Genomic DNA, 16,018 nt, shown 5'->3' with positions numbered 1-16,018 from the left:
GATAATCTAAAACAATCAATTAACCGTGCTCTGTTAGTAGTCATTAAAGGGTAAAGAGAGAGGGTCGTGAGGTTACCTGGGATAGAAGGAATCTATCTGTCAATCCATAAAAAAAGTAGATTTTCCATTGCCAACCTTTTTAACTACCATTTTTTCTAGAGAGGGCATGGTGTGAGCAATGTTATTTCAAGACCATGAACCTCTTTTAAGATGGGTTTTGGGATAAAGAAAAGATAAATTTGGAAAGTACTTAGCCTTAAGCACCCGGGCCCAAAGGGATGAGGTTTCTGTGATTAGTCTCCAACCAAACTTCATAAGCAAGGCCTTGTTAGGTCTCAATTTTGTTCCAGATTTGAGGTAACAGGTTCATAAACGGTTTATTAAACAGTTTGGTTCATATTTATTTTAATGATTTTCACATGATTTAAAACTGTCGGTTTAACAATTCAAAATTGAATCAAACCGAATCGTTTGATAAACAGTTTCATTTTAAAACTAAGACCAAACCATTTATTAAATTTATTGGTAATGATTTAAACTAATTTGATTCAATTTAGACAAATGGTTGTGATTTTGACAGTATGGATTGGACTTGAATGGATGTGAAGCAGTCTTTTTGGAATCAAACTCCATATGGGGGACAAAAAATAAAGCATGGGAGAGAAGGTGGGTGGAAATCGCTCGGTTGCCCTGCAATAGTGCCTAGCCAATGAGGGTGCGTAAGAGGCATTCAACATGAATGAGATTTTTCATTTCATTTTGTCCTTCTTGTGTCTAAGCCCAGGCACCACATAACATGCATGACATCCTTTTTATCCGCATAAAATATGTATTAATAGCTTCGAAAAACATATGATACCATCAACATAATAGGTCCATTAATAGGACGGTAACAAGTAACATATTTTCATCCAAAAAAAAAAAAAAATAGAATCGATTAATAAATGATTTGATTTCGGTTTTTATTTTTTTACTTCTTGAATCGATCTAAAACCAAACTGATTTACATCTTTAATTGTTTCGTTTTGGTTTTTTCCATACAAAACCAGGTAAGGTTGGCTTCATCAACTCATCCGTTTTCAACCCGACCCACTATCTGATGTTTGGTAGGTCACCCGTATATAAAAGGCACGTACTAATCCAACGGTAAATCTCCGTCTTCTGTACACGCAACACGTGGTGCCCAATAATGGAATCTCACATCTGGGCACCTCTACTGACTGACTGAGAATGAGAATCCCTTTTATTTAAAAGGGTAATAAAAATCGAAGCAAAAAGGAAACATAAACAATAGAACGATTTTTTTTTGTTTTTTTTTTGTTTTTCCTTCTGGGCAGAGCAAGGAACAAGCGACAGAGAAAGGGAGATGTGGGGAGGGAGGGAGATAGAGAAAGAGAGAAGCAAGTCGATTGTATTCTCAGCGGTTCGTCTTTAATTTCTTAAGCAAACGAGAATTGATTTCACGGAGGAATCGATTGATTAAGCGTTAATTCAACTCGGAGATATGGGGGATTCAGCGAGTGAGAACTCGCAGAACAAGATAGCGGAAGAGGTTTCGAGAGTGGTTGAGCTCTCCAAGGAGTTGCAGGATTCGGCTTCATCGCTGATCACCAAGGCTTCCAACGAAGAACAAGCTTTACGTCAGCGTGTTGCTGTTCTTGATTCTAATATTCAGAAACTCCGGTCTTCGATCGATTCCGCTGTCGAGAAATCCTCCTTAGATCGTAAGGAAGCTGAGAAGGTAAATTCCTGCATGCTCCAGTGATACCTCCGAGTCTCTTTCTTTAGGGTTCCTGATTAATTGGAATAGAATATAGGTTTTTTTTTTTTTTTCCTCATCAATTTTTGTTGGTTTTCTCTTGTGTTTGATCAAGCTGGATGAAGAATTATACAAAGCAAAATGCATTTTAACTGATGGAGACGCGTCTTCGTATCTTCCGAGCAAATCCAATGGTGCTTTTAGTGCTCTGTTAGTTCAATTGTTTTTATGCATTTGGGAACGCCACTGTGGTTTTGGTTAGCGATTTGAATGATTACTGAATCCATATGTAGGTAGTTTTCTGAAGATGTTTCTTGGTCCTATCAACGTACGTGCCAATAGGAAAGATATTCAATTGAAAGTAAAAGAGGAGTACAACAGTTACAGGGTATGTCTTTTAAGTTCGTCTATCTTTTTGCCATTTATTTTGTGATTTTTTTGTTTGGCATATCGTCCAAGTATCTTTGCATGTGGCACTTCAATTTTCTTGATTGGAGAGATAAACAGTGGAACTTAGTAAACTGTTACAAACTTAATCTAGGAGACATTTTTCTTTTTTATTTCTTTTTTATTTATTTATTTATTTTTAATTTATTTATCTTAGAGTGGGGTACTTATGGCAGTCCTTTTCATTTGCCATAATTACATTGATTAAAACTATCGGTTTTGTATGCAAGCCTTGCCACTAGTTGAGCTGATTAACCTAATTTTTGACGATAAAATCCTGGAAGTCAAAATTCTGTTGTAGATAGGTGGGCATTCAGGATAATCTTATAACTATGATTACAATCTTGCTAATAAATTTTATGAAGCCATGATCACTTAAATTATAGAAACCAGAGAAGTGGTCCTCAGATCCCTTGCTGAATATATAAAAATGTGAGAGAAATATAATTTTCTGTAAGAGTTGAGCTCCAGAAGCAGTGTCAAGGTATGATACTGAAGCAGAGCTTAGATTATAATTTTCTCAGGAAAGAAATGAATCAATTTGCAAGTCAGTTCATGTGGGTTCTGAGAGAAGGAGATTATATCGTTCTAAAGAACCCTATTGAAAAGGTCAAACAATAAATTAGATAAAATAACTTCATCGGTATATGACTTAGAAATCCTTATAAACAGGAAACCTATATCAATTGGTCAGGGTATCTGCAAATTGTGACACAAATAATATTCCTTGTCAAACACAATCAAGGTCCCAAGTGTCATCAAAATTTCTTTCAAAATCACTGAAATCTTTTTGTTATTGTACTCAAGATTGATTGAACTACTGTAAACATTACAGTAATATTTCAGATATGATCAAATGTTTGTCTTAGACCATGACCTACTCAGACCCTAGATTGAAATTTAATATGTTGAGTCTCTCTTAAACACTATTCAGACTCTTACCCATGCAAAGATATATGCAGTTTCACAGCCATATGAGGCCCTTACACCATAAGTTCTACAATAGAAAAACCTAGGATTATTGAGGCATGTGCCTCAATTAAATGCAGGATACTAGTTCACTGGAGTGCAAAACATGATGCGCAGTGCAGTGCAGCGCAGCTTTATGCACCCTTATGAGTAGATGCTTTGTTCAAGGAATTTGCAATTGCGACCTTAAGGGCTTGCTCTAGTTGAGCAAATAGAGCCAGCTCTGTAAGTTTGTGCGTTGGTTAGGCCAAGAGCTTGAGTTTTATTATCTTGCATATTGGTCATGTATCTTTTGCTAATCTTTATGTGATTGTGTGATGACGAGGTCACACTTTGTTTATTTTCTTTAGCTATTTTATCTATGAGCATTGATTTCCTGCATGGGCCATTTTGGAAGGCCTTTCTGTGCAGTCCAAATATCTGTTATGTGGCAGTTTGGACAGGGTCAAATTTTTTTAACAGTTAGGTCCCCAGGTTCCCCTCTCTCGTGTCAAATTTCATCTAAAACAGAGGCGGTGATGTGGCAAAATAAAGATAAAAATCCATGACTACAAAGAGGGTGCACACTAATGCATGACTACCAAGAGGTTGCATGCCAAAACATGGGAGGGTATTTAATTTGGCTTTGAAATATGACACATGGCTAATTCAAACGATGTCCTCTATATGCATCATGCAATGGCTGGAATTGGCACATCATCCTTGCATGTGGGATGTGGCACAATGAGCTGGGCTGCTGAGTAAGCCCTTCTTAGTTGGGCCACACAAAGGTCAATTTGCAATAAGGTTTTTATACATTGTTTTTTGGGATTCTTAATTTCTGTGATATATTTCTGTATTGGTTTTGCTTGGTGTAACCAGGGTTAGATACACTGAACCTATAACCATGATGATCTTGTCCTCCGATGGACGGTTGATTCGTACAATAGGGGGCATAAATGGTAATGGTCATGCCAGCTTCATAACGATCTTTTGTTTTATATGAAAAACCCCTTTCTCTTATATGTGTCATGGATGGTTACATGATTGTTGTAACCAAGAATAAACCTTTATTCATTCTTTGGAGCAGTAGTAGGTTCCTTTTTATTTTTTATTTTTAAAAAGAAGTATTTATTATATAACTTCTACAACTTGTGCCTTACTTCGCTTAGGATTGCCCTTGCCCTATGCATTATGCTTCGAACATTAGGAGGCCTTGGTGCCTGGTTGTGTCTCTTGTGTTGATAACTTTGTATGAAGTAAATCATATAAAATACACTCATGCTGCCATGTTACAGAAAATAAAGGTGAGTCATATGAAGCTTATTCTTAGTGTGCCGGATTTGTCTAACAGTTGCCAATTGTAAACTATAAGTTACAAGCTCAACTGAAGGAACATCGAACCAAGTAAAACTGGAATAAAGGCAACAAGCTAAACTATTAATCCAGTGACTTTTTTTGTGTGTTGGGGGGGGGGGGGGGGGAAGATTAAGATTCTATTGAATGTTGTGTACCATGTAATTATTAAAAAAAAATGCTATATGTCATGTCATAGTCTAATCGAAGTAGTTTTTCTTCCTCTTTTCTTTGTGTGTGTGTATGCAATGGTAATTCCCCTGATCCCATAAACCCCTCAATCCTCACATGAGGTAGAATTCGTCCCTGGTCTCTGCTGTCAATAGCTGAGACCTCACAAGTATGGAAATATAAATGTGGTCACTTAATTGTGTTGAACATTGATCCATTTGAATTCCCGATTTGGTTTACTGCCATTGTATTCACAAGGGGAATTTCTGGTAGTTACCTTTTCCCATACCTAAGAGGCACTTACTGTTGCATTTATATTTTATGCAATCATGGTGATCCAATGGTTGATGTCTACCGATAAGACTGAATACACACCGGATGCTCGTTGTATGTTTTATATGCGTGAATGAGGGTGTTCCTCAATAAGGTTTCACACCCCGATAGGGTGAACATCCAAGTATGTGAGTTATTGGATAATGATCAATTGGAATCCGGGGCCTTGGTAATATTCGATAGTGTTATTTGAAAGAAGCTTCAAATAATTTTGGTTGATCATTGGTCCAAATGCTCACGGTTAATTATGCAGTGCACTTGCAATTTTGGCTGGACATTTATTTCCATACTTGTGAGGGTGCATTGTGGATGTTGGTAGTGTGGAAGATAGTGTAATGAAAGTTTCTAACATATGGAGTTTTCAAGTTACGGCTTTTGTAGAGTTTTGTCCTTTTTGAATTTTCGACTGACACCAGCTATACATATAGGTATCGTATCGATATCGATTGCAGCTGATACTGATATGGTTGATCTGATACTGATACCTAAAACTACGTGCAACGCATATTGGTGGCAAACCACACTCTGGCTTCCTGACCTTAGAAATCTCTAACTCTTATAATTTACTTAGTTTACAAACCTATCTGTGACATGTGGAAGGGTGATGGCAATTCTAACTTTCAGATATGGGGCAGAAGATCATTGCCTAACTGTTTGGTCCTTGCTCAAGCGCGGAGGCCAATGAGAGCACATGTAGGGGCATAAAGGGGGGGATCTTTCATTTTAGGGGGCGGGGCGGTCATTTTGTGTGATTCTGTGTCTAGGCATAGGCTGCATGTAACCTGTCTGATATCTTTTTACCTTCAGATATTTAGGAAATAATATGGATTGGTTATCTGTCAAATTTCAGTCTCACATTCAATGATTTATTCAGAATAGGAAACTAATTCAAGCAAATCTCCTATTTAATCTACCCAATAAAATAAAAGATTACATGTTAATTCCAAAATAGAAATAAATCCTAAATATTCTACCAGACCCAAAACCCAAATTGGACCTAGTTCATCTCCATCTGGACTCCCAAACGGATTCGAGCCATTCGACAGAAGTACCACTGCAACGCTGATACAATTCGCTAGATACTTAACATTGTCCAACTTCACTGTGTGACCCACCATTTTCCACATTCTTATCCAAAGTATTATCACACTCAACCTTTTCCAAAACCTCTTCAGAATGTTGGTCTATCAACCATTTCTCAAACCATTGTTTTGTCACATGAAAAACTCTGTGCAGACTGAAACTTAGCATGTGAATGAAGCTGCAAACTTTGAACCTTAAAGCTACCACACGGTGGGAAATAGATCCACACAGCCAAGCTTGGCCCTGCAGAGGAATGCTTATCCATGAATATAATGCATCCACTTATTTCTGGAGCATTGTGGTCATTTTGTGCTGGTTTGCATCATGCCAACCTTGCATGTCTTTTTCCCCCACCATGGCAGAACAAATCTTTTAGCAATATGGTCAATATTTTTTTCTTGTGACAAAATTCCCCATGTTCATTGTTTGCAACTCCATGACCTTTCATGGGTGAAACATTCTGATGAAATTGAAAAAGATGAGCATAATCAAATGGATGCCAGGTGGATTTATCTGCTCTAGCGATGTTGCTTGTAGTACTTGGGAAAATTTATAATCATTAAATGTGCCAATATCCCGTTATATTTTCCACATTTTTCAACTGATATTAACGAGGCTTCTTTCTTTTGAATGTATACATTATAGATGACCACACAGTTTTGAAGACTCTCTTCCATTAAAAGAAGTATTGTAAATTTTACTGTTTTATCAGATAGGAGTGCTTAATTGGCAGCTACCGTATACCATATCAATCGTTCTCAGGCTGTTCCAACTCATCCACTGTGAATTTTTGTCAACAAGTTAGAACTATTGTTGAGCTTAACCAATGATACTTTCCCTTGTGAACAGGATAGAACTGCTTTTCTATTTCTTCTTTTCCCATCAGCACTACTTTTCTTGGGGTCCAAGTTATGGAATGGATGCTTGCCGGCATTGCCAGTTCAGCTTTACCAGGTACAAATTTCTTAATCCAGCTCTTGCATAGGAAATTATATATTTCATTTGACTTGATGGTCTTTGATAGTTTATTTCTGCAGTTAGAACTGAATATACCCTTTTTCAGGCTTGGCTATTGTTTCTCTACACAAGTTTGGCTTTGCGAGAGAATATATTGAGAGCAAACGGAAGTGATATTCGTCCATGGTAAGTGGACAATATTTTTTTTGTTGAAATTTAGTGGCCTCGTCTAAGGTGTCTCTTCTGCCCCTCCTGTGCTTCGTTACTTCATCATGTCAATCATTTGTTCTCTTTTTCTCCTCTTTAATTTGACAATGTTCCTCCTATTTGGGCCTACGCACATGTTTTCTTTTGATGCTTTCCAAATTAGAATTTGAAGGAGGTTAAAATATAAGGAGCCATCTAGCTGAAGTGTCTTGATCAAACTGAAGGAAATTTATGTACTGAAGTGCAGGTTTGCCTGAAATAAATACTTAGAGGTGGATGTGAATTTCAATAAAAAGCTCACACCTCACAGCTCTTGTTCAAGGTTTTTTGGAAATCTCTAGCCTATCCTACGTGTGTAGTGCTTGTATGCAGGAGGTCGCCCACCAAAATCATTAATAGTTACAACATGTTAGATTGGAGATGCTAGAACTTTACGTTCTTCCTTGTGTGACATGTTGTGCGTGGAGGATGGGAATTTGCTTATCTTATTCATGCACCTCTTATTTGCTTCAGGAGTCCGGTTCCATTTCCAGAACCTCATCAGACTGAACTGGGAAATTCTAATTGATATTTTTGAATTGTTTTAGTCGACTCTTTGGCCGGAAGGAAGCTTTCATGAAGGATTATTTAGTGGCTACTTTTTGGAGCATTTGGGGGGAAGGGATAATATAGTAATTCCAGTATAAGTTTTATTCTCTAAAGCAGGTTCTAGATCTGATCTGCGATTGAGTCATCACCAACGTTTACAACTGAGTTATTAAGTGGCGTTTGGATTGATTCTGTTGTTCATGACTCGGCAGACATCATCTTCCCATCTCCTACAACCATAGGTATCAAGGTGGGACCGTGGGAAGGCGACCATGGCGTTTTAGAGGGTAAAAAATCAAGGCGACACCACCTTGGTGGCAAGGCGTCCAAGGCAACCAAGGAGTCTAGACGCCATGGCGACGCCTTGATAACTATGCCTATAACTACAATTTTGATTTAGCTCCCTGGATTGCCTCCCTGAGATCATCAAATAGACTTTGATGGCTGTTCCTTAGGAAACCTGCAACATTTCAGCATTCACAGGGCGTTTGAAACAGTTCATGATCATTCTTATAAAGTTTTAATGATCCACATGGTATAATGATTCAGCGACTGCGGAGGCCTTTGCTCGGTTCAGATGAAGAGCTGCTTGTTCACTATGTTTTCACCCTCTTATGGACCAAGGGTGGTTCAACGTGTGTGTTGTTGGTTTAGGGCTCCCTCTAGAGGCATCTGAAGGCTTCCTTACTTCATCTGTCCGATTTTGACGTCCCTTTTGAAAATCCTGTTCATGTGGAGGCTAAGATGTGGCAATGCCTTAGCAATGAGCTAGCAAAATTGGTTGTCATGTGGCTCTCTAATGTGTGTCGGGGATTTGGGGTCTTGTGCCACACTGGCATGTCTTTTTTGTTTATAGTTCCTCAGGGCTACCTTTACTTTTATGCTGTTTATATTTTTCATTTTTGTTGTTATCCCAGGAAAAAAAGGAAAAAGATATGTTTGGATACTTGCATTTCCTTTGATGTTAAGTGGGAAGTTTTACTTGATCATGAACAATTGACTTCAGGTTACTGCACTCTGCAAATTGTGTGAGGCTTCTGGATCATTAGAACAGTTGAGAGGTTGATGGTAACTAAATCAAGTGGGAAAATGGATTATGAGGCCATAATATTTCTTACTTGATGGTTTGCACTATCCAACAATTTCTTGATGAGCATTCAGACCTTTTGTCTCCAGTCAGTTGTGCTAGAGGCAACTAACACTTCTCAGGAGAGGTGCAGAAGATGAAATTTAAATTCCACAGCTCCAAACAATTGAAGATAATAAAGTTCCTCCTGTTATAGCTGGAGAAAATCTTTGGCAATATGTTTCATTAAGCTTGTCAATGAACCTGATTTATGTAAACTGAAGTTTGAAATTTATTGACCAACTTGATAGAATTCCTTTTTGTTTTTTTCTTAAATTATGTTTTCGATACATTAAGGAACAAAAGAGTTTATACTACCAAGAAAATGTCCATGCCTGGCAAGCTTCATCAATAAAACGGCTGAGGTCACCAGGAAAATCATTTTGCTATGTTAAATGATCCTTTGCATGGAACAAAAAGTGTAGACAAAAAAATCCAATGCTAACTTTATGCCAAAAAAATTGAGGATGGAGCACAAACAAAGCTATAATAAAAAATCCATCTCAAATGATCCTAAAGATATGTCCTTACCAGTAACAGTCTGGTGTGCTGTCAGTATCAAGGGACCACAAAACACTTGAGGGCGATTATCATGATATAAGACACATGAACTTTTGCTCTTGCTGCTTGCTACATTTTGTTGTCAGTGGTTGCACATTTGTAATGCTGATCGTATTAGAGATACTTTTGTTCATTTCATGTGCATCACCATTGTAATGATGTGGTGCTTTAGGAATTTCTCAAATGCATGAACATGATCCCAACCTGGAACACTTAAGGGCTCCAATTTTAAGCTAGGACTGGATTTCTGTCTTTAAAATCTTAAAGATAGCTTGCTTATTTAACCACATGGAGGAAATAAGGCCATTTACATTTTATTTTCAAAGGCATTAATGCATTCTAATGCTTGCAAGAGTGCATCCTGATCAACAATTGGTTAATACTCCCATCTCTCTGCTGTTATCAGAACTACAGATGCTCAATAAACATTTCAAAATTCTTCTGATTTGGCTTTTGCAGGTGGATATACCACCACTACTGTGCTATGGTGATGGCACTTATCAGCCTCACATGGGAGATAAAAGGGCAACCTGACTGTGCCAACAAGCAGGTCATTCTTATTTATTTATTTATATGGGTAGTTATCCATGTAACGATAGAAGGTGATGTTTCCGAAGATCACAAGACAAATCTGAACCATTCATTTTTACGTTTTTTTAACTCTAAACCGTCCATGCCTTCTTAGAGATGGGAGAATGCACAGTAATGTTTAGAGTAATAGTACACATGCACGGACATACACGGGATGTGTGCCAATACAAAATGGGGTTTTTGATTGAATTAGAGACTAAAATTTGACACATGCCTAATCCAGACCATGTCCTCTCTATCCAACGGTCGGAATGGATGTATCATCTGTCCATGTGGCAGAATAGATACCTTGTGACATTTGGAAAACTAACAAACAAACCATTGTGACTAATCATTCGCCTATTTATATTTATATTTTCTTCTTGACAAATTTTTAATTCTCAATGCAGAGAGGTGTAAAACTGTTCCTGATATGGGCTATAATGCAAGGTTTTGCAATGATGCTGCAAAATAGATATCAACGCCAGAGACTGTACACTCGTATTGCATTGGGAAAGGTACCATTTTGCAACCACTTGCCACAGTCATGAACCTCATGCATGCTGAAAGCTTTGTTTTCTCTCATTCATCCACTTTGCACGCTTGATTGAGCTTATATGATGCTTCTACCGAAGTGCTTAGGCTTCTGTGGCTGTTCATTAATCAATAGGAAGTAACTCATTGATGTCCTGGCCTTTCTGGTGGAGCTGATCCTGTTATGGAGTAGCCTCTGGGCTTTTACAGACATTGTATATCTGGTATCTTTTGGAATACATAAGCAGATGAGAGTTCTAATTTACTTTTCTTGTTATATGCAGGCAAGGAGAATGGATGTTGTGTGGGGAGAAACTGCCGGTGTAGAAGGTCAACTGTTGCTGTTATGCCCCCTACTTTTCATTTTGCAGGTGATGCAAGCTATGCTTTAGAAGTTGGCTTCTTATACTGTTAACATGAGTGTAATCATAGGCCACAAGTGATGTTTCTCTGTGAGGATAAGTATGTTGATGCCAATGAAGTTAAAAAGTATAATATTGGTATCTTGAATTCCTTTTTTTATTGTAAAGTAAATCTTGTCAGAAGCTTTTCGTTAGTTTTCTAATAGCAATCATATAGACAATCTCTTGAATAGTATATTCGCACATATAATTTACTGAAGGAAGAAATTTGGATATAGTTTAAGAAGGCATCGACCACCTCAACATTTTAGGTTCTTATTGATCAAAATGACTACGGATAGAGTTGTTTGGAGGACAAGGACCCGTATAGCCAACCCTTTGTAGGGGGATGTTCCTAGGATGCTACTTTGACTATTGCTTCGACTTCTATCTTTACTTATTTTCCTTTTTTTACTTCTTATCTCTCTTACCTCCTTTATTGTCTTAGCATCTATTGAATCCATGTAGCCGACCCCATTTAGTTGGGATAAGGCTATGGTTGTTGTTGTATTGATCAAAATGAATTGTATCTGGAAACAGTAATTAAATGGTAAAAAAAATCTTGTTTAAGTTGCTTCTAACATATGACTTGAAGCATGGATTTATTTTGTTGGTGTCTGTTACTGAATTCAGGGTTTTGAAGCATATGTCGGACTATTGCTCCTCAGGACTGTGCGGGATGGTGTTGTTTCTGAATGGCAGGCAAGAACCGTTGTCAATAATTTCATGCGATGTTTCCATTGTTTTTTGTGTAGTAGCTTTTGGAGGGGTAATCCGTCACACTAGTAGCTTTTGTGTTGACTTAACCCATTCTTCTAGCAGGTAGTTGTTTGTGGGATACTTTTGGTTGTGATGGCGGTTGGGAACTTCACAAACACAGTAGAGACACTCATGGCAAAGTCGAGGGTTAAAGCAAAAATGAGAACAAAGAGCAAGCTGGAATTAGATCAAGCTAGATTGAGATAGGGAAAAGATAATTGCTGAAGCCTAGACTGTTATCCCAACTTATCTATGGGGATTCATTCATACTTGGGTTCCTGTTGAAATTGTTGTCTAGGTTTCTTACCCCGTCTTTTCATCCGTCAACAAGCATGGGGAAATTATAATTTCTCAGGATGGCTACATAGGTGACGGCTAACTTATGGTCTCTGTGCTCACTTGTTTTGGCAGGTTTGGCAGATGCAAAACTATAAGAACGAGTGTAAGAAGCTGAAAGTAAATGTCAGCCAGTTTTGAGTTCTATTCATATAAATCTTGATCTAACAAAAGCGTTTTCAGCTCTACCATTCTTGTTTCACCATTTCTTCCTCCTCTATTTTTCTTACAAGGAACAGATTGTCTGGTGGTGAAAATACACAAGAAAAAGAAAGGCATGAAGTTGTGCTGCCAAATGTAGGTATTGGATTCTCCCTTTTTTTTTTTTTTTGGTTTGGTAGGAAAATTCTCCTTTGGATAAGCCCTGAAAGGAGAGAGCAATGTTGAAATTCCAACAGACGTCTAATATTGAGGGAATTTTTTTATTCACGCCTTTCAAGGTGTCAATTAAGGCTTGGTAACTTTATTTTTTCAATTAAATATATATATATATATGGTCAAAGATTTCATACACGGCCGTGCAAGTATGCACGGTCGTGTTCCCTCTCACAGGGAGTTGGAAAAGTCATAAAACCCCACTCCTATTTTAATGCCTTGAAACTCTCACCCTCTTACATGCAAGGCTTACACAGCCATAGTATGAAAACTGTCCCCAAAAAATATTAACACATTTTTTAGTAGGGGTAAATATGATCATTTCAGATGTGTATTAAAAAAAGGTGTATGACAAATTGACAAGGGAAAATTTCACGGACACCCCCTCTGAGTATTCAATATGTTGCGGATTTACCAAATTTGGTCAAAATGTCACAAACACCCACTATTTTATGATTTTATTTCAACTTAGTCCACTCCATTAGTCTCTGCAGTTAGGTGGCTTTTAATTCTTTTTTAAATGGCATAATTACCCTTACCTGTGAACTCCCATAATACCCTTAAGGGTAAAATCTCAAATACAAACCATTCTCTTCATGGGACCCACCATTTCTTCTTCTTCTTCGTTTCTTTCTGCTTCACCGCTGCATCCTTCGACCACCACCAATGTCAATGACTTTCATGGCAGCACCTAGACGGACCATCGTAAGCGATGCCCAGGCTCGCATGTCTATCAACCTATAAATACACTTTACATATCTCTATCTTCTTCTACTCATCGATACCTCTTTTATTTTCATTCAATTTCTCTGTTCCTGTTTCGAGTTTTAGTTTCTTAGATCTCAATTCGATTGTTCCAAACTCAAAGAAGAAGAAGAAGAAGATATTGGTGATCTTAACAAGACAGTAGCTCATCCACCAAAGGAGCTACACACCTCTGATTCTTCAAGGAGTGCTGAAAAGACTAATCTAATTCCAGAGGAGATTCTCAAGGATTTCATCTCTTCCCATCCTGGTAATGCCTTTCCCATGGTGTTCAACAGTGCGCTCGCTAATGTTCGTCCTGACCAAATCTACTCCCTCCACAACCAAAGGTACCCATATTGTGCGATTTTATTTGTTGCTTTTGAATTTCTTCAAGTTTAGATCAGAAATCAAACAGATTATTAGAGATAAGAATGAAGCAATATTGAAGACCATTTTGTTTTTTTGTTTACCTGTTCACAGCCGCCGTCCAACCACCCTCTCTTTCCCCTTCTTCTTATTCTTATTATTCTCCATACACCATAACCGAACCCATTTCTCCACTGAACTTCAAAATTCATCTCTATTTCCCTTCCATTAACCAAATTTCCATCATCATCGTTACCCACTCCCTTTCCAAAACCCCCAAAAAGAAACCCATCTTCCTCACTTCATTCTTTACCCCAACTTAAAACCCCTGCCATCACTTCTTTCCCTGGTTTTTGCAGGTTAAATGATGTTAACGACCTAATTTTGTTTTTCTTAACGTTATCTGATCGGATCAATTTAATTGTATGAAATCCAAACTCTAGGTCTTCCAACAGTTTCCAACGGGAAAAATTAGGTGAAATTTGGGGATCGGAGGTTATTTCTTATAATGGACTATGATGATTTTAGATTGATTTTGAGGAATTCAAGGGGTGGATGTCTGGAATTTCATGGACACGGCAATTTTGGTTGGGTGGGCGTCACGAATAGTCGAGGGGGCGGGCCGTTGCAGTAGGTGGTTGTGCGGTAAGACGAGAGTGTGGTGGTGGTGGTGGCAGCAGTGGTGAATGGTGATGGTTTAATACCTTAAACATAATTTGTCAAACATTGGATACCCAACTTATAATTTTATCAAACGTTAGGTATCTTAAGTGTCATTTACCCAATTTTTTTATTTAAATAACTAAGAGGGTAAAATTGACATTTTAACTTTGGATAGTAACCCCGCTTAACGTGAGGGGGAAGGTTGCCATTTTGACCAAGTTTGGTAAATCCGTGACAAATTGAATACTTAGAGAGAAGGTGTCCGTGAAATTTTCCCAATTGACAATGATAGATAGGTGAGGGAATTTTCTTATTAACACCTTTCATTGGATGTTCTGCCTGCCGAACATGGAAACATGTCAGCATTATTTTATTTTTTTTTGGGTATGAAGTAGCAAATCCGAGGGATCTGATCCCTCTACAGTGCGAGCTGCCCCAATGGCCTTGTTACGCAGATATTAAAAAAAAATGAAGTGTATAATTGGCATCTCCGAAGCGGAGCCAATTAAGCCAATGGACGAACGAGAAGGGAGTGAGTTCCTCACTATTCGTATAAAGGCCCACATGTTTAAAGATGCGAGATTATGTTAGGGAGTAATATTTTATATATATAATCCAGGAATGCATGAAAATGAAATGGAGCTGCACTACCTAATAAGTACCTACCATCAGATCGAGTCCCAATTAATGAACCTATAAGACAATATTGTTTGGTCCAAAATACAGCTGGGCCTGGGCCTGGGCCTGGGCCTGGGACTGGGACTGGGAGAACATATAATAACAAACAACCCACCACCATGAAAATGAAAATGAAAATGAAATGGAGTTGCTGCACTGTCACATTAAAATATTCTAATGTATGTCATCAATAGTGTGTCGTCATTAAGGACAACATTAAGCCCACATGTGTGGGAGGGATGATGGTCCATGTAAATTAATTGTACCCAATAATTAAGCTTGTCTTGGTAATTAATAATTAGATTTATTTTCCTATATATATATTACGATGGAGGAAGGTATTAATTAATTTTCCAGTGAATGATGTCCTCCAGAGAGTGAAACTTCCCAAACGACTTAAAGGACTGGTCTATATATATTGGTGGGGTATTATTGGAACTATACCCACCTGGCTTAGTATTAATGATGTTAATTAACCAATAACAACCAAGAGCAGAATTAAAGCTTTTCATTCTCACTTATGGGCTGGGCTGGTAGATAGATTCATGGTTCCAGCTGATTCCGGTTGTTCCGGCTGTGGAAAAACTTTATAATTAGATGTTAAAAAGAGTACAATTAATATCTGGGGGGCAAGTAAATCCCAATTAATATCTGGGGAGCATGACTTAATTAGTTCAGCCGCCTCAAGCTAGACTTGTAACTTCTCCAAGGCATGATTCTAAAAGCTTATCCAAACACAAACATGTCTTCCAATTTTGATCACCAATTTTAAAATATGATTAAATGTTGCTCCCAAAGAATATTGGCTAGATGGTCATCCCACTCCCATTCACAGGTATTAAAAATTAGGAAAAAATATTTCAACGACAGTTTGGGAATGCTTTCTTGTATTCTTTTTCTTTACATGATTATGTGGGTGGGTCTTGTACAGACACTCTCTTCTCCACTCCTTCCTCCATTACTGTACTTACTAAATGGGTCTTTGTTACTTGGAAAAAAAAATTATTTCTTCTACCATTATTGATGTAAGATAGGAAATTTCTCACTCTTTCA

General features: G+C 37.8%; 1 protein-coding gene across 2 annotated transcripts; it reads left to right on the top strand.

Annotated features, from left to right (window-relative positions):
* The first annotated feature begins 1,359 nt into the window (after positions 1-1,359).
* Positions 1,360-12,315, top strand: LOC122652399 (transmembrane protein 120 homolog). 2 transcript variants are annotated; one of them, XM_043846128.1, is made up of 10 exons: positions 1,361-1,741; positions 1,875-1,953; positions 2,053-2,147; positions 6,947-7,051; positions 7,161-7,240; positions 9,996-10,086; positions 10,517-10,624; positions 10,925-11,011; positions 11,675-11,743; positions 11,864-12,315. In XM_043846128.1, the coding sequence occupies exons 1-10, from the start codon at positions 1,505-1,507 to the stop codon at positions 12,005-12,007; spliced, it is 1,095 nt and encodes a 364-aa protein (XP_043702063.1). In that variant the 5' UTR covers positions 1,361-1,504; the 3' UTR covers positions 12,008-12,315. The 2 variants fall into 2 exon arrangements, with proteins under 2 accessions (XP_043702064.1, XP_043702063.1); XM_043846129.1 differs by lacking the exon at positions 10,517-10,624 and having other exon boundaries at positions 1,360-1,741.
* Positions 12,316-16,018: the final 3,703 nt, after the last annotated feature.

This window comes from Telopea speciosissima, chromosome 2 (assembly GCF_018873765.1).
Source record: "Telopea speciosissima isolate NSW1024214 ecotype Mountain lineage chromosome 2, Tspe_v1, whole genome shotgun sequence".
NCBI classification, from domain to species: Eukaryota; Viridiplantae; Streptophyta; class Magnoliopsida; order Proteales; family Proteaceae; genus Telopea; species Telopea speciosissima.
The sequence above is the reverse complement of the archived record's forward strand: the minus strand, read 5'-3'. Positions and strand labels throughout refer to the sequence as shown.

What these genes read in the sequence shown, in the direction of transcription:
- LOC122652399 (XM_043846128.1), top strand. Translation starts at nt 1,505, where the DNA reads ATGGGGGATTCAGCGAGTGAGAACTCGCAGAACAAGATAGCGGAAGAG. An exon ending in AGGAGTACAACAGTTACAGG is followed by an intron (nt 2,148 to 6,946) that starts GTATGTCTTTTA and finishes CCTTGTGAACAG; the next exon opens with GATAGAACTGCTTTTCTATT. An exon ending in CTCGTATTGCATTGGGAAAG is followed by an intron (nt 10,625 to 10,924) that starts GTACCATTTTGC and finishes TGTTATATGCAG; the next exon opens with GCAAGGAGAATGGATGTTGT.